Source organism: Plectropomus leopardus, chromosome 2 (assembly GCF_008729295.1).
Source record: "Plectropomus leopardus isolate mb chromosome 2, YSFRI_Pleo_2.0, whole genome shotgun sequence".
Taxonomy (NCBI): domain Eukaryota; kingdom Metazoa; phylum Chordata; class Actinopteri; order Perciformes; family Serranidae; genus Plectropomus; species Plectropomus leopardus.
The window spans coordinates 25122890-25142359 of NC_056464.1; the positions used below are offsets into that span (position 1 = coordinate 25122890).

At 39.8% G+C, this 19470-nt stretch overlaps 1 protein-coding gene across 2 annotated transcripts in view; it reads left to right on the top strand.

Moving 5' to 3' along the window:
- Positions 1–19470, top strand: part of iars1 (isoleucyl-tRNA synthetase 1) — a 73243-nt gene that overhangs the window by 30904 nt on the left and 22869 nt on the right. For both annotated transcript variants that reach the window (XM_042506187.1, XM_042506179.1), the window contains exons 14-23: positions 1621–1747; positions 4551–4624; positions 7404–7598; positions 7911–7997; positions 9014–9097; positions 12103–12247; positions 13464–13584; positions 14068–14159; positions 14574–14651; positions 15256–15377. In XM_042506187.1, coding sequence (XP_042362121.1) covers positions 1621–1747; positions 4551–4624; positions 7404–7598; positions 7911–7997; positions 9014–9097; positions 12103–12247; positions 13464–13584; positions 14068–14159; positions 14574–14651; positions 15256–15377 — 1125 coding nt within the window. The remainder of the gene's footprint in view (positions 1–1620; positions 1748–4550; positions 4625–7403; positions 7599–7910; positions 7998–9013; positions 9098–12102; positions 12248–13463; positions 13585–14067; positions 14160–14573; positions 14652–15255; positions 15378–19470) is intronic.

Below are 19470 nucleotides of genomic sequence, written 5' to 3' on the forward strand. Positions count from 1 at the left end.
TGTGAGATAGTGGATTAAAGCTAGAAATCGGTCGAGGCAAAACAGGGAAAGGGGTGCAGAGGAGGGAGTTGCCTTGAAGGGAATGTTAACCTTTGCAGTTGAGCTTCGTAAAGAGAGCAGCGCAGTTTATTTTTAGGGCTGAAACAAGAAAGAAAAGGAAAATGAGTAATAGGAAGAAGGAACAATAATGGACATTATAAAAATGCCTTCTCTTGTCAGAAAATGCATTGCACATTTAATTAGCAGAGTATCTGCAGGTCTTATAAGGATTCTAGTAGGTATTAAAAAAATATTAAATTTGATTTACAATTATAATTATTTCCTCTTGCTTCCAGTATGCACTTGTGTTAGTTACAAAATGTTTTTTTATTTGAATGCAGGCTGTTTGAAAACATTACACACTTAATAAACTATGAGTGGGATTGTTTTGACAGTGGATTGTGAGCGCAGGAGGCTGTTCAGACATTTATTTTATTTTATTTTTTATTTTTTTATTCAGACTTGTCGCAAACACTGCCATTACTGCCAGTTACAGTAGCTAGAGAGCTCATTGTCTTATAATGAAGTATCTGTTTTAGCAAAGACATATTTATTGAACCTGTTTTTTTAACCAGAAGGAAAAGATTCACTGAGATTACAAACCTCTCTTTAAACTGTCCAAATCAAGACAGGCAACAGCACAAGCACCATGGCTGCAGACATTAAAGAAACGTTACAGTTTAAAATGAAAAAAAAAAGATATAAAAAAACTCCCTTCAGCGTTCAAAACATCCACAGCCAGATGTGCCTACTCCCATGTCATTTAGAAAAACATTAATGGCGTTTTCATAGTAGGTACAATTGATCACATCTTGCCTGATTTATTATATTTTTATATTATTATTATTATTATATAATTACTTTATTGCCCCGCCTTGCCACTCCCCCACCACTTTCACATTATTAATTTTTTTCCGTACTCAAGAACTTCTGCGTCATCTTTTACATGACAATTACGGCCCTTTATGCCAAGTCCAGGTGGTGTTAATTGAATAGGAATTTCTGTAATATATACTGCTGGTAAGTAAATAATTCTCTGCCATATCGTCTCTACTTGTTTTCTCTTTTGTTTTTACACGTAATTTTGGACTGTTTGACAGTGTAATGGCTGTTTAATTGCATTCTCTTTGGTGTTGAAAAGGTCTTTAAAAGTCTTCGATTTCACTTGGTGAACCCTGAAGAAACCCTGATAACATGGTTTCCAGGAAAAGCGGGGGTTGTAAAAGGCAAAGGTTTTTTTGGCTTTTTTGCCTTTATTAAAGATAGGACAGCTGTAGCATGAAAAGGAGAGGGATAAAGGGAATAACATACAGCAAAGGACTGAGGCCAGAATCAAACCTGCGGCCGCTACAGAGCCTCTGTACATGGGGCGCTCGCTCTACCAGCTGAGCGACTGGGCGCCACGTTTAGTAAGGTTTAAACAGGAGTATGATCACAGTGTTCTTGTTGTGCATCATTTTGAGACAAAGTAGACCTCCGTTCTTCACTTGAATCTCTTGATGTCTGAAATCATCGTTTTATATCGTGAGAGAATAACTGAAACCAGAACACAGATTATAATCTCTCTGTCTCTGTCTGCAGGGTTCCAGAGTTTGTGCGTGAGAAGCGTTTCGGGAACTGGCTGAGAGACGCACGAGACTGGGCGATTTCCAGGAACCGTTATTGGGGCACACCAATCCCTCTCTGGGTCAGCGACGACTTTGAGGAGGTCAGGAAAACACACAGATGCGCACTTGTTACATTTTAATAGAGTACTTAATGCATCTAATGTGTCCTTGTACTCTGGAGATCACACAATTTGTCTGTGTCATGACCAAATACCAAGACAGTTAGTCTTTTCTTGGGGTTGGCAGCGCTCACAAATCAATCTGGGCTGAGCATGAGAGGGCATAATTGAAAAGTTGAACTCTCCATAACTCTCACTTTTATTTACCATAGAAATGGGTTTGGGGAAAAAATGTCTTGTGTCTCTCCAAAGGAAGATTGGTCCGCTGCGAGGGTGCAAAATCCAACTCCTCTCAGAAATTGGCAGGGTGGAAATTTCTTCTCGCTGACCTCTTTTTGACACTCACATAATTTAGCATATCTGGCCCTTTTTCTGTGTGTGCGGAGGCTTGTGTAGGAGAGACTCTCTGGCATGGCAGAGTGAGGTGACCATGGTGTCAAACCAGCGAGTGTAGCGTGACTCCGTTCTGCGAGTCAGCTCCCCTCAGGCACCATTACCGAGTGCCTCCGTAAACTCAGCACATGAATGATTCATTAATGTAAACAGCAAATAAAAAAGAACCAAAAATGTGTTTGGTTTCTCCTCGTGGTGACTTCAAAAGGTCCTCATGACAAACAGTGATCGGGAAGGAAAGGAGGGAAGACACGGAAAGTAAAGGGAGGAGGGAGAGGGGATGGAATAAATTAGCCAGGGAAGAAAATCAGGAAATGAAATACGTGAGAAGGGGGGAAAATGAGAGATAAACGGGGGAGGGAAATAAATGAAGAAGAAGACGGCAGAGAAGCCAGCCAAACGGTATAAATGTTCGCCTGTTTTATGGATGTTCGTCGCCAAACCCGGCTGGCTGTGTGAATTAGACTGAACTGAATAAAGATGTCAGAATTGGGTTGTTTGAGCGTTTGAAAAATGAAGCGTTGGTCCCCTGGCTGAAAGAGGGACAGGCAGCGACCTGCTTGCTGGAAATAGCATTGTGACTGTTTCCAGAACACTTGCGCTCCCTGGTGCCTCTTTCACACACCCCACAGCGGCAAATCACACACCCAAAACTAAAGCGGGTGTGTCTGTCTAAGTGTGTGTGTTTCTCTTTGTGTGGCAGTATAATATCTTTCTCTCAGTGTTATTTTTTTTGTTCTCTCTTGCTCTCCATGTTCCTGTCTTTTCTGGATATGTTTCTTTAACTCTGTCTTCTTTTTGCATCTGACGAAAGTGTATCAGGCTGTATCTGGGCCATGATACCTGGTGCTGTGGCAAAACTAGAGCACAGCCTACAGGTTAACTCTCAGAGGAGACCAGATAACACACTTTACCATACTTTCTAAGGTAAAGTTATTTAGGAAGTGTGTTGAAGTAGGCCTACTTTCAAGTTCTGATGTATTGTGATAATTTTTCATCAGAAATATATAAGAGGTTAAGTACTGATAGTCCTTCATGGGTAACTTCAAATTAATAATAATAATAAATAATAATAATATAATAATAATAATAATAATAATAACAATAATAGATTTTTATTTTTAATGCATTTTACATTTGCAACAAATGTCAAAGTGCTACAAGATAAAAGCATTAGCATAAAAAACATAGATTAATAACGACCAAAATAAAAGCATATCTACCTAGATGTCCCTCCTCTCCCCCATTGCAAAACTCTGCACGATGACATATTTTTACATTCGTATTGCCCACCAAACATGTCACCGTGGAAACAAAGAGTATCGAGCTGGATCAAGAGAATTTCCTGCCCCTTTCTCTCTCTTTTAAAAATGGACCGAAATCCGATCAAACGGTAAAACTAGACAATGCAGATCAAGAATCAAGATTACATTTCCACACTGTCTGTATGTCTCCTAACATGTTCTCTGAAATATATTTAGCGCCATATTTAGCCATATTAGCAAGAGCCTGTGATCAGGAACTGGGCGTCATACTGCTTCACAGTAAAACGTAGGCTGAAAAAACTGAGATCAACCTGTAAAACTAAGCAGCATTGATCAAATATAAACCAAGATTCTGTTACTGAGCTGCCTATTTCTCACATGATTTAGCCTAACATTTAGCTGTAATACGACATCAGGCCGGCTGCCTGTTAAGTTTATCTTAGCTTAGCACAAAGACTGGAAACGGCTAACCTGGCTCTGTCCAAAGGTAACAAAAATGTTATATTTGTTTGCTCATTGTACATGTGTGAAGTATTTATTTTCTCATCATAAGCTTAATATGGTACATCTAATGGTAATATTTCTATTTAATATACATAATATTGTTTAATATACACGGTCTGTTATATGTAGTGTGTGAAATGAATTTGTCCAATATCAGATTGAATATTTGCACTGAAAAATACAACGTCACTAATTTTATTCAACGTAAACACACACACAATGATCAAAAACAATGATCATTATACGGGCTGCAATGCTGATCTTTTTTTTTTTTTTTTAATTAATTGATAAATGTTGATCAAATGGAGCACAGAGGTCTAATGTGATGTTTCCAAATTGCTTGTTTTATTGGGTCAACAGTCCAATGATACAAAACAGAGAAAAGAAGCAAGTCCTCATTTAAGAAGCTGAAACCAGCAAATATTTGATGTTTTTGTGTTGTGATTTAAACAGTTACTCATTATGTAAATTACTGACGGTTCATTTTCTTTTACATCAGCCAATTGATAACGTAACTTAAACTTAGAATAATAATTAATTTCTTCAACGGTGAGTACTGTTTAGTCAGATTGCTCACTCAAGCTAATTTGTGTGTGTGTTTTTTGTGTGTGCTTTTTCATCAGGTGGTGTGTATCGGGTCCATGGCCGAACTTGAGGAACTGACCGGAGTCAAAATAGCTGATCTGCATCGGGAGAAGTGAGTCACTGATCGAACACAGAGATTATCAGCTATCTACCTGAGCATGCACTTGGTGTGTGTTTGCTGCGGGAGTGTGATACCCTCAGTTTTTTGTGTGTGTGTGTGTGTGTGTGTGTGTGTGTGTGTGTGTGTGTGTGTGTGTGTGTGTGTGTGTGTATGTGTATGTGTGTGTGTGTGTGTGTGTGTGTGTGTGTGTGTGTGTGTGTGAGTGTGTGTGTGTGTGTGTGTGAGAGAGAGAGAGAGAGACTCTGATGTTTATGATATGGTGTCTGTGGTCCTATGTGTGTGTTGCCGTATGAATTTGTCCTCGTTAAATCTGCCCTCTGGCTTTCTAATGTGACCTGTCTGCCCGAACCAGACGTGTGTTGTGGAGCACAGATCACTTTACTCTTCCGCTCTCCATCCGCTAATAGCCTTTAATCACTTCCATTGTTAATTGATGTTGGAGTAAGAGGTCGCCTTCCTCTTGCTCTTGTGTTAGGATTATGTGTTTAGTGTCTTGTGCAGGTCTGGAAAAGCAATTAAAATAATTTTACAATCTAGGAGAATTAAAAAGAAACTCATTTATTTAAGATTATTTATTTTTAAGAATACCTGATCATCTCTTCAGCAGTTTGTCTGGTGTTTAAAAGTGTTCGGTGGTATGACTCAATATGGAGGATGTATGTATGTCTATAAGCTAAATGGACAGACTGTAACACAAAATTTTAAGGTTTGAAGTGGCCAGCTCGCAGAGATGATAGCTCTGCCCTCATTGTGAACATTTTCACACAATCTTAATAACGCGCCACAAAAATGACGCACTAAACTACTCAAAATGTACTCAACTGTGTACTTCGTTTTGGAAAATTCCTGCGTAACACTCTGCCTTTCCTCAATAGGCCCAGGAGCAGAGCTCTTTAGAGCAGCAAAGTACTGTGACGGAGAGGCTTTAGTGGCCAACAGCAAATTATTAAAGGTGTAATCTGCTGTTTTTAGGCCTGAATGCTTATAATTCTAGACAGGTTTAATGGGTATTACTGGATGGGAATAGAAGGTAAATTTCCTTAAAGGAACACCAAATGACCATTTGAATACCAATTACCACTCCGTGTTACCTTGAATTTGTTAAGAAAGGGGAAAAGGGAGCCTTGTTTAACAGCAGCAAAAGTAAACATCCGTTTTCAAACTCTCACACAACTCCTGCAGTATAATCCAAGTCTCATTTATGTGGTCGTATGCTCACTATTTCCCAAACACTTGCATTTTTGCTATAACCTCAATATTTAAAACACTTATGCATAGGGCTGAGCAATATGGCCGAAAAATTATAAAGCAATATTTTTAGGCTATATCACATACATATATCTAGATATGTTGAAATCTAAAACTAAACTCTTAAAAAAAACTACAGAAACATTGAAATTAAATAAGGACACTTCTGTTACATAATTATTTTACTTTATAAAAGTGCTTTATTTAAGTTAAAGTACTGTTTTAATGAAGTTTATGAAGAATGTTGTTATAATTAAATAAATAAAAACAGCACCACCAGTGTTTTTTTTCTGCTCATCTTGGGCTGGAAGTGTTTTTTAGTTGTGCACTTGTTGTAAACGCATGGAACGCACTGCAGGTGTGAGCAGTGCGTGACGGCAACCTCACCGAACTGCTGCATCTTGCACACTGGCGTTGTTCACACTGGCATCATCTTCACTGTCTATTTTTGCTGATAACCGCATAGATCGCCAAGCCATCTTTTTGCTAGATGAGCAGCACATTTTTTGCAGACACTAGATATCAGACAAAAGCCAGAGACTGCCGTGTATTAACTTGCAAAAGAGCAGCCTCCCTCTCCCCGTGTCAAGTAATTCCCTTGTGCTGCTACAGGCGCAGCTATTTGAACAAAGGAATAGCATGAAAGTCAAGAGCACTCATTCCACAGCAAAATCTGGAGACCAAAACGTCCCCAGAAGCACACTGCACAGCATGTTGACAAGAAAAAAGAAAAAAAAGACTGCTTTACTTGAAGCAATGGCAATTGGCTCAGGGTCTCTGACTGATGATTTGAATCTACGACTTTAAAGGGGCAGCCCTAGAAAGTTAAGAGTCTAACTGGTTTAGCAGTTGTAGCGGTTGTCAACATTTTCTGAAATGCACATTGCTCAGCTGACACTGCAGCATTGATTACACAAGTATAAAACTTAGCACATCCCCTCAAATACTCCATATGTACTTTCACTTGCAGGATTACTTTCTCATGCAAACTATATTACAGTCTTAAGGTATCTCAGGCGACTTAGGGGTCTCTGACTGATAATTAGAATCTAAAGGGGCAGCCCTAATTAATATATTTTAGAATTTATTCTGTACTGACACTTTGTACCTTCTCCAGCCATCTGTTTTCCTCAGCTTATGTAACTTTTACTGAAGAAACTATGATTTTGTTCTTGGGCTGAATCTGAGTCGCTATATGGAGTAAATTAATCCATATCCTTGTGTCTGAAGCTTTTGACCCAAAGCAATAACCAAGCTTATTCTTGTGGGTGTCAGCACAAAGTTGTTCTTTTCTTAAACCTCGTTCCCAGTAGTAAAAGATTATAAAATCATTGTTTTGGACTTCAGCAAAGAAGCCTATAGATCCATGGATCCACCATATAGTGTACACATGTTTAAAAAGTTCCCCATGGCCACAATGAAACCTAAAATAAAACCGAACTGGTCAAACTGTTATTGCTGCCATCTGTCTGAACAGTTGTACCTCCTTTCTCTCTCTTCCCTTTTCTGTCTTCTTTTCCAGCATTGACAGTCTGACCATCCCGTCACGGTGTGGTAAGGGCGTGCTGCGGAGGGTCACGGAGGTGTTTGACTGCTGGTTTGAGAGCGGCAGCATGCCTTACGCCCAGGCCCACTACCCCTTCGAGAACAGGAAGGAGTTTGAGGACACGTTCCCAGCAGACTTTATCGCTGAAGGCATTGACCAGACGAGGGGATGGTAAGCTGTAGATGAATGGATAGATGGAACAAGGCTGACAGATGAGGAATAGAGACGTTGAGACCTTCCCTGCTGAGTTCATTGAGGGAATTGACAAGAGCAGAGCATGAATGGATGGATGGACACAGATAAAATGTGGACGAGTTCCTCAAAGGCTTAATCATTGGCCAGAATGATAGTGGATAAATGAATAAAATGTGTAGATTACATAAATATGAGTTTTTCTTCAGTCCTACCTCAGAAGGAATGAATTGTAATGTTTCAATCCCTACTTGTTACCCTGACCTTGTTGCTTTTTGTATCCTGTCATAGGTTCTACACCCTGCTGGTGCTCTCCACAGCGCTGTTTGGCAAACCGCCCTTCAAAAATGTCATCGTTAACGGATTGGTACTCGCTAGGTGAGTCCATTGACTTATTAACAAACTCCTTGCTTTTCCTTCTTTCATTTGCAAATAAAGATTACCTCCATTAAATTATAAGGGTGTGTTTCCACATAACATTTTCTTAGGCAGAAAAGTGTTGGCAGGCTGCTGGGGAGAACTTCATCCTAGCATTTCATAAGTAAAGAGCTCCCAATGTTGTTTTTTATGATGTGCTAAAAGTGGATTTTGTTTCTATGGCAACAGTATCTTCACATTAATGTTAGCTAGGTGGCAAACGTAACAGTGCATAAACAGAGGGTTGACCACTCAGTTAACTACGAGCTTACAACATGTATGATGATAAAAGCACAACACTCACCAGCAACATTAGGCGTCTGTCTTTGTCCTCATGTGTCTGTCTTTGTCCTCATGTGGTCATGTATGCTTTTTTTTAATTTTTTTTTTTTTTAGCCTGAGTGATGTACACATTACTACCCTCTCTCAAAAGATTCAAACCAACAATATTTCTTTCTCTTGATACTTTCCAATTTCCAATACCTCCAATTTCCCGTTCAGGCTTTGGCTACACAGGCAATGCTTAGTGCTGGTATCCATTTTTTGTTTTTTGTCTTAAATGGGATTCGTTGACAATAAGAAAAATACAGGATATTGCCAACTTTATCCTGTCAGTCAGTTTCAAACACATCCGAGTTATTATATGTCTTGTGTGCCTAATCCACTGTTTGTCCTTGTCTTTACCCCTATTTTTTTTATTATTTTCTCCTCCCTTCTCCACCTGCCCATTCATCCATCCTGTAGTTTCTGCTGTTTCTCATGATCAGTTTGGTATGTGTGCTGTAACATTTAGCCCTGAGAGCTGCTCTACAATAGGGCAACTTGTCCTCAGCCCTGGGGTCTATAGGCAGCACTGTGCTCACAGGCCTACTGACCTGGAAGGACTAATTTGAATAGTGCATGGTTTCTAACATACACTTCTATGCGTGCATGCATGTGTATGTGCATTAATGCCTTTGCTTGTCTCATTCCTGCAGCGATGGTCAGAAGATGAGCAAACGCAAGAAGAACTACCCAGATCCCGCACTGATAGTGCAGAACTATGGAGCCGATGCCCTCAGGTCAGCTCTGTGCTTGAATGTGAACGAGTGTGTGTTTCTGAAGCATGAATGCTTGTGTGCCGGTGGCACGATTCTGTGTGTTACCCTACCGTATGTTATTAGCAGGCATGGCTTTAAAAGGTTTGAATTGCTGTCCACGCTTTAGTTGGCTCGTTCTTCGTCATACAAACAGTATAGCCCCACTCACGCATACTGTACATACACATTCATACACGCGTTTCTCCTCATACATTCTCTCCTTCGCCCTGAGCAGTGAGAGTGCTACGGCCATATGGCCTAATGAATAAAGCACTATGCAGTAACGCCATATGCTCACATGTATACGGATGAAGAGTGAGCTGCAGAGATAAAAAGAGAAAGCAGTCTACTTCTTTTTAAGGCTTCCATATATAAAATGTCTCTCGTGTGCCATAAAACTTTACTCACAGAATTTTATATTTTATTTTTATGGTACAGTGAGCTCTTTAAGAGTTTTACTTCAGCAATGATGTTGCACACAGACCTCTGTGCAAGCACCTCAGCCCTGGCCATATCACTAAAGTACTAATAATGAAGGTCAAGCTCATCCTCAAGTGTAATATTGCTATAATGCAACAGTAACCAACAAAATAAAAGCTTTAATCAAAATTTATTGATATTGTGGGGAAATTCACTCTCAAAATAAAATACTTTTTGCTTGTATAGGTCAGTCTACTGACTGTCAGTCCAGTCAGTAGACAACTATGTAATGAAACCTAGTTTACCAGTTTGTAGTTTCAAAATTATCACTGCAGTTACAAAATTGTTTGCTCTCTGGCTTGTTGCACACAAGGGAGGGATGCACCTCTAAGTCATTAATGGGGCAGTCTAACAGCAATCTGTCAGTACAATAAATTATAGTCATTAAAGAAAGTGGATTTAAATGACAGTTAGCAAAAAAATGACCCATTTTATATCAGTATTGTAGCCACTGAGCTCTGGAAGTTACAATGTTGCCATGGAAATGGTGGAGTAATATTTTTAGTGATTAAAGGTGTGTGCTGTCTTGCTGATTTGATCACATTCCAAATGTGAAGTTGACCAATCAGATTGCCTGGTCGGATTGACTTTTTGTATAATGCCAATTCTCTTACATTAGATAGAAAATAAACCAGCGAGAGACTGAAATACAGACTGTGTTTTTGTTTAAGTATTGTTAGTGTCAACCATGAGTCTGTGTGTTGGCTCATTTTAAGATGCCCAAAAGTATTTAACCAACTGATGGTTCTGTCTATCCTGCATTTTATTCCTAATGTATCTTTAATAGTTGATGCTATTAAAATTGCACAGGGCCTATTTCATGAAGTTGCATCATGTTAGCTTGCTTCCAGAATCATCATCAAAACCTTTTCTTACCACTCTAACCCACTGTGCTGATGCCTGCCACAGACCATTATACTGATATGGATTATTCTGAATATCTGTCATTGTCATGTCTACGGTGTCTTTATTTAGCTTTAATGAAGAGATTTCTTTGCACTGAGATGCTGTTGGTAAAATTAGGTTTTTGGTCCCAAAAATTTGTGCAGAACATATTCATGTTGGACATTTAGCCTAATTGGTGAAGCTAATCCAGATACGTTTGACAGCTGAATAGCTTTGCATTAGGAAAATACAGCCACCCTCACAGATTTCCTTTAATCATGTCCAATAAGTGTTTTTACGGTGACCATGTAAAAAAGGAGTGTTTTCTCGGACTGTTGTTGCAGGAAGTTTTAAACAGGGATTTAACAGCCTCTACGCATCAGCATGAGCAACATACTGAAGTTCAAATGCTGCTTTCAACCCACAGTGGCACTTTAGAGGCATGTTGTACCTGCTAAATGTCAGACAAATGACAAAGTGACCTTTTGTAAGCCGAAAGTGGCTCTTCTTGCTTTGTTCACTGATGTATGCTGTCTGCATCTGCTAGATACAGTTGCAATTAATGATGTGGTTCAATCGTCTCTAACGCTGTGCATGGTTTGCTCGCTTGCAACAATGTGTGTTCCTGTTCCAGCGTTTATCAGAGCTCAATGGGGCATTATTGGCAGCTGGTATACTCTGACAATGGTTTAGAATTAAAAAACAGATGCAGTTGTCTCAGGCTCTATATTGAAATAAATCCTGACTGAACTAGATACTCTCAGAGTCTTGCACAGTCTCTTGGGACAACTCTACCATTATTATAGAAATCAGTATCAACAAATTATTATTTTTAGCATTGCAAAAGTTTACAGTTTATTAAGTTTCCAACATCTGTGTAGGTGTACAGTATGTACACTCCTACTTTCCATATATAAACTTTTAATGAAACTAATGAAAACATGTCTTGGTGTGCACTGTCTGATGAACTGTCATTTAAAGAGATAACGGTGATTTATCTTGCAACAACTGATTATTTTCATGATCGGTTAATCATGAGTGTGTATTGGGATTCACTGTTTTTGAGCCAGCCGCCAATGGCCATTCGATGAACTGCAGTTTTTTGGCACTTCTGCTTCGGCTTCATTTTTACAGCCTCAGAGGTTGCAGCATGTGTAAAATTGAGAAAAGCAGAGAATCTGCACATTTGAGGCCTAAAAACAGCCTTTTCTGCCATATTTGCATGAAAATTACTTCAACAATTAATTGATCATAAAAATAGTTTACTTTTTTTGTCAGGCAGTTAATTAATCTGGATTAGCTCCAAATGTACATATAATGTTATTGTTGATTAAATGCCACAGTAAAGCATAACATAGCAATATTATTATATTGAGTACGATGACATTTGACCTTAGACTGTAAAACAATAGTTGTAGCTACTGTGATGTTTGTGAAACTTTGGTGAATATGTATCTGGGCAACACAGCTTAGTTTTGCAAAGTTTATTCTGACAAACCACTTGTTTTTACATCTCTCTCTGCACATGTTGAAGTTATTACCTGTGCTCCCACTGTATGCTCTTACTCACTCATAATCAATCCTGCCGCATTAACCAACTCTTTCACTGTCTTTCTTTGAAGGCTGTACCTCATCAACTCTCCTGTAGTGAGAGCGGAGAACCTGCGTTTCAAAGAGGAGGGCGTCCGAGATGTGTTGAAGGATGTCTTCCTGCCGTGGTATAATGCGTACCGCTTTCTGGTGCAGAATGTACAAAGGTTACAGAAGGTAATGAACAGAATAAAAAGGGCATTACTTCCAACAGCTTCCGCTGTGTTCCTTTGGATATTCCTCATCTAAAAAGCACAGCACTGCGTGATAGTACAGCAGTTTGTTTACCGCTAAATAACGGTACAATTGTTCCAGTAATACCTTTTCCTAATGTCCCTTTATGGTTTGTTTGCTGATGGTATTTGGGTCCAATTTGAAAAAAAAATCTAAGCATAAACCTTTTTTTCTCTCGATTGTCTCAGACCTGCACTTTAAAAACTCGTGAGAGCAATTTTGAAAAAGAATCTGAATGCTTCATGTTGAATGGGTAGCAATTCAGTCACTGGATGACCACTCTTACACCAACCAGTAGGAAAGAAAATATAAACATATCTGTGTTTCCACCTGTAGACAAAGACAGTAACATCTGCTGCAGGCTGAGCTACCTGCACCACCTGCATGCCATCAGTGTAACAGTTGGGGTTTCCCACACATTCATTTATTTTTGGCAGCCTGCCATGTAATGATTTTTAAAATTTTTGGAGCCCGACCATTCGTTCTCAGTGCTGTTGGCATACATATTATATGTATATGTATATATATATGTGGTATATACAGTATATACCACTCAGTTATTCATTGCACCACACTGTTGGAGTGCAGAGAACTTGTGCTGGTTCTAAAAATTTGCTGTCACTCCCTCTGCAGCAGCTATTTCTCTCATTCATCGATTTGATCTGACTATCAACCGTGTAACTCAAAATGCTCACAGTGCTGCTCTCATGAAGCGTTTCACATGCACTACATTCATGGATCCACAAAAACACAGAATGATAATACTAAGCGGATAAAAATCGTCATCAGCTTTTGCCCCCCATAGACTCCAATTTTGTGGAAAACACTGTACATCTGCAGTTCAAATTTTGTTCAAAACTTGTGGCTTATATGTAAAAGTGTTCAACACACACAGACACAAACATCACCTATGAAAGCAGGAAAACATGTCAGAACACTGTTTGCCTGCAGAGGCATACATGTGAAGTATTGCTGCAGAACTCGCTTTCTTTGCCTCTAGATGACAATATCAACATTTCTTTACATGCAGGACGAAACTGCTATGACTTCTACTTTTCTTGGGTGTATGTGGTACAGGTTTCAGGCCTGGTGTCAGCCGCTTCACATTAGTGATATTATGTGTCGTCATTAACAATAGTAACTTGTGTGTTTATGTCAGGAGGATGACATTCAGTTCCTATACAATGAAAACACGGCGAAGAAGAGTGACAACATCATGGACAAATGGATTCAGTCCTTCACGCAGTCCCTCATCCAGTTCTTCAAGGCTGAGATGGACGGTGAGACCGACGTCCTCCAAACACAAAAGCGCACACAGTTTTTACTCCCAGGAATTCCATGTTTTAAAGGTCCCATATTGTAAAAATGAAAATTTCCATGTCTTTTTATTTATAAACCCTGTTTTTAGTAATATATAGAAAGTGCTGTTACAGTGCTCTTAAAGTCATTCCCTGGTTGCAGTGACAGTGCAGATGTGAAAGACCTGGAAATGCTAACCAGTCAGACTGGGCTTTTCTGAAAGGGGTTCTTAAAGAGATAGGCCCTAAAACGAAACATTTGAATGCTAGTATATTCAAGCAGAGAGTATGAGAAAGAGAAAGTGTATTTTGAACATTAAACATGTTTGAGTAGAAACCCTTGATATAAGTATCAACCTGAAAATGAGGACAATTTGAGACCTTTAAAATCCATCCCATCTGGCAACCTGGTCATGTTGTTTCTATATTCAGCGTAAATAAACTGACGGTAGTTTCTTGTTGCAGCTTACCGCCTGTATACCGTTGTGCCTCGTCTGGTCAAGTTTGTGGATATGCTCACCAACTGGTACGTGAGGACCAACAGACGCCGTCTAAAGGTGAGAATCTGAATCAGAGCTTATTTAGAGGTAATGTTGTTATTATGTAAGGCAGATGAAGCTAGGGACTAAAATGTATGGAGGCCCAGGAGTGACAGTTAGTAGCAGTAGTAGGATCTGATGAGTCAAGTAGACTTTAGTGTATAAATACAGATGAATCCACATTTGATGTCCTGTACCTTTCTTGTTTTGTTGTTTTGTTAAGCACATAAGTTATTCATTCAGTTGATGGACTGCTGATAAGTCTCCTCATCATCGCCTGAACATTTTACAGCAATCAGTTTGTGGCCCTCCTCATCAACATTTGGTTGAAGTGAATTGGGGATACATGCTCCGATGTGTGCTCGGGCACTTTTATCTTTCCACTGTTCCAAGGGGACCGCCTGTATTGATGTGTGTGTGTGAACTTTGTAGGGAGAGAGTGGCACTGAGGACTGCCTGTGGGCGCTGGAAACCCTCTTCAGTGTTCTGTTCTCCATGTGCAGGCTGATGGTGAGTCATACAGCCTCTGTTTGCGCCTGTGTGTGTGTGTGTGTGTGTGTGTGTGTGTGTGTGTGTGTGTGTGTGTGTGAGTGTGTGAGAGTGAGAGGGGCGGGTATGGGGGAAATTTTGTTGTGGTGAGGTTTTGCTTTTGTGCATGCAAGACACAAAAAAAAATAATGTTTGTGTGTGTGTGTGTGTGTGCGCGTGCTGGCATGACTATGAATTATGTATGAGTAGGAGTAGGAGTTTTTATTTATAACACATTGAAGATGTTTGCATGTGAGGCGAGATGCACACTAAGAGCCAGTTAGCCTAACCCAGATCAATACAGATCAGCTGTGAGCTACACAAATTAATTAACCACGGCTGAAATGGTAGAGAATTACTTGGGAAGTGACCTCACTCTAGCACAATTCTCTTTGAACGTTTGCACCTATGAGGGAAAAAAAACTGCAGTAAAATGTGTTTTGTTTGCTGATTTTTTTAGCTGCTTCTGACTTTTAGACCTTTCGTGTCAAAAAATGTAAATTAACTACAGTACAGAGCAACTAATAATTCTCTCCCCTTCCTTTTTCTCTCATGTCGACTTGCTTTCTTCCCACCTTCACCTCAGGCTCCCTTTACACCCTTCATTACAGAGATGATGTACCAAAATCTGTGTCACCTCATCGACCCCGCCTCTGTCGAAGAGAAGGACAGCAGCAGCATCCACTATCTCATGCTGCCCCAAGTCAGGTTGGAAAAATCCTCCGATAAAGCTAAAATTTTATGGACATCGACTGTTTCATGCTACTTATACTGAAGAGGAAAAAAGGCAAAAGTGCCCTTAGAGTTAATGCTATTCACACTAGCTAAGAGTGTCTAATGCTATAGTGATGGTAAATGTGTCACCCTGCTGCTCCCACATCTTTTAAACATTTCGGCTGTGTGGATCCGGCTAGAAATTGGGCATGTGCAGTACATACTCTTTAGACAGACTTTCCAGGAGTACTTCATAGTAGAAGCCTGCTGCCCTGCATGATTCACAGGTCACCTATGCAAACATCAGAAAAATTTGTTTAACTTTCATCTATCGCTGCAGCAGCTCTAAGGAAAACGATTTATGTAATAAAAAGCTACATATCAATTCAATAAACTTTAATTTATCAAAAGAGAATATATCAGGATCTGCCTGATTCAACTCACAAGGTGGCAGTGATTGATTTTGATATTATTTTCCCCAAAAATGTGACATTGAGAACAGGCAATCCTTGATAGATTCATAATAACAGTGGTGTTGTGTGACTTAATTTATGTTGAGAGTATTTCTCATGTCACAGAAACTGCTGGGATTGAAACTTATGTTATGGATGTGATCATGCTGTCCGTAATATGACGATGTATTTGTTCCAGTGCTTTGCACAGATCTAACACTTGGCGTTCGGCCATCATCCACCCCTCTCCGAAGCTCTGTGCACCGCCTTTGCCTGCCGAAAAGGCGGCAGGGTCTGCGGCACAGCACAGAGGTCCCAAGGGACTGCCAGTTGACACTGATCATATATATTTTTAGTCTCATAAATATCCCTGAATTTATAAATATGTAGGTTATTACTTAAGCATTCCTGTAATCTTAAATCACAACATCTGCCATGACAGCAGACTCTGTATTCACTCATGTCCAGGGGCGACCTGTTCTTTAACAAATTTTAGCCACAGTGTTCTTTCCATCTGCACATATATGTTACACAAGGTGACAAGATCCTGTTTTGTTCATAGTCTCAATAAGTGATGATAGTAAAAACCTTAATGTAGCACTTTTCAGTCACACAATGCAGATCAAATGTCAACTTTTTTGAGTTGTTATAAGTGGGGAAGGTGAGGAAAACCCAGTGTTATTGATAATAGCTATTATTTTCATTTTCCTATGTAGGGAAATTAGTTATTTGCAACTCCTTCAAATAGCATTGACTACAGAGCCACACCCCTGTATCTTCTAGGACGTCTTTTTCAAGGACTCCTAATTAGTTCACACACGTACTGAAACCGGATTCAACCAAATTAATTTAACTAATGTCATCTGGTTCAAAAACTGCCGCTCCTGCCACAGAGTCACCCTGCAGCTCTCACAGCAAACCACTCCTTGTGTTAGCCCCTTTACTCACAGGATTTCCACTGCTGATCCAAAGCCTAATCAGTTTCAGCCAGAGTGCATGGCCTTACTCTACCCCGATCGTATCACACTCTGAACTCCACAGAGTGGAAGCTTTTGAAGCTTGAGGGTTCACAGTAGTTTCTAGATGACTGTCAGGCTTGACAGCAGCTGTTCTGTGTCTTACCCATTTCTTCTCTTCATCCGTGCTGTTCGCTGTGTCCTCTTCCTCTGTCAGTTTATACACCATCACTCTGATCAGATTTCCATTTTAGTATTTATTATCATACATGTTATTTTATGGGATTGATTGGCTCTGTAGATAAAAAGTTGTGTTTGAATGAGCAGATTTTCTGTTCATGTGTCAAATACAAGGCTGTTTTCTGGGTGATAAAAGTTAATCACACTGATGAGTTTTCCACAGTGGTAAAAAGTTAGTTTCAAACAACAACCAGGTCATCAGAGACTAGAGATTAAGAGAGGATGCTATGTATATATACTGTATATATTTTTAATTATGCTAATTGGTTTTCAGTTTTTAAGATACATTCAATACAAATACTTTTTTGTGTTCCACAAACAAAAAAGAAAATTGTGGGTCTAGTTAAAGTAGGGTACCGAACTCGACTAAGGATAGTGAAATTATTACATCAGTACTACTTAGTTCAGATTTATGTTGAATCCATCTGTGCCAAAACAAGTACCTGAGAACAGATCTGGCTGAGAACGCTGGGTTTAAAAAAAAAAAAAAAAAAAAGAGACTACTGCGAAGTAGCCACAAGCCAGACACAGAGCTCCCAGGCCTAAAGAGGAGATCTGCTTCTGCCCTCAACCTCAAACAGAAGGCAGAAGCGCCCCGAAATGGGGAAGCTGCCCACGGAGCTCTGCGGCTCTTCTATTGACTCCCTAGCAGGCCAAAACTATTGCTGCAGCAGCAATCTGCTGCGATAGTTTCGGCGTGTGATCTATTTGCCTTTCTAGATTATTTTAATAATAGCCTGGTGTCACTGATAGATAAGCAGACACACCTACACACACACACACACACACACACACGCAAGCAGACAGACCGAGACAGAACATTAGCTCTATGTGTGATTAGAAAAGAGAGAAGGAGCGGAATTAATTTTTAGTCCTCTATGTCATCCCCTGCAGCTTGTTCAAAAATTACATTTTTATTATTTCAGTGAAAAAATAGCACAGAAACAAAGGTATCGTGAGGTACCAGAACTGAATTCCAGGTACCTGTAATGTGAAAGGTACCGAACCCTAGTTCAAGTTGCTTAAGAATTCAAATGCAAAGATTCACTGATACCATGTGTCCAGAAACAATGACAGTGCATAGGTTTACATAACAAAAGATTTAAATGTTAGATTCAGTGTACACCAGGAAGGGAGGCCACGTTTTCTCAAATTTGTCATTAGAGCCACAAAGTATAAACCCAAGCTTCCCTGAAGTATAAACCTGAGTTCCTCTCAAGTTTGTGCGCTTTGGCAGAGAATTACCCCACACAGAACTGCACAAGGCCTGTCTTTGATTGTCAACCCTAAATGGATATTGCTCTCAAAATATAATCATTTCATTTCCTTCCCTTCAATTACCTCAGTAAAATGCGTGCCCTGGTGGCTGATCAGTTTTATAATGCCTGGGAGGAATTTCTAATTGCCCAAACTTAATTGCATCATCTTTAACTGCAAAAAAGTTCTGACATGATTAAATATCCGTTTGATTTAGCATAAGGAAAAATAGTTTGTGTAATGGTTCATATAATCTCCTCTGTCACTTTGGCAGCGCTCAGTGCTGCTGCTTTATTAGCCTCTTGTCCTTCCTGCTGTCGAATGGGACACTTCACCCCCCCCCCAAAGGTCAGCCACCAATCAGGCACGGGGAAGAGCTGCTCCTCAATCAGCTCATTAAATGATTGGCTGTCCCCGGAGTCCTCTCCTTTCTCATTTTACTCCACTGTTGTGTGCACACAGAGAAGCAGACTGCTGCAGTAAATGAACAAGCATTGTGTGCGTGCACACACACAGACACACACAGACAGCCTGTGTTCCTGCAGACAGTTCGGGCTAATATCTCTATTATGCGTGATTATTGGTGGCTGTGCAGCTCTAATTTGGATTCAAAGGCGGAAGTCTCTGTGTACCTTATTAGTGGATGCTCCTTAGTTAAACTCGGGCGCTGGTGGTTTTGAACTCTGTCTCTACTAACCTTGTCACGCTCTATTATTCATTTTTCTAGCTATTTTGCTTTCTGAAACCGACAATTAACCCGAAAATGGTGGTCGATGCTTGTGAGTTATGGCAGAAATGCACCTACATCCCCTAACTGTACCCTGAAATTGTGCAGAATTTCACAAATTAATGAATTATTCTCTTAAGACGATGGGTTGTTCTGAAAGATGTTCCTCTCATCCTCCTACATCCTGTTATTATAAGAAAAGAGCTCTGTCAGGTGCTACCCATTGCACTTCTCCTCAGGTATAGAGTTTTGGATAAAAACTTTCTCTCCTGTGTGTTAGATGGGATTTACGAGAAAAAGCTGCGATAGCACACACTATAGAAGCTAACTCTGGAGCTGACAGTGTCACTCATGACATAACGTTAACGTTACAAAAATTAAAAATCTCTGGAAGGCTGCATGCGAGAGAGACTTACTATTTTTTGGCCCAGAAGTTAAAGTTAGCTGTTGCCGTT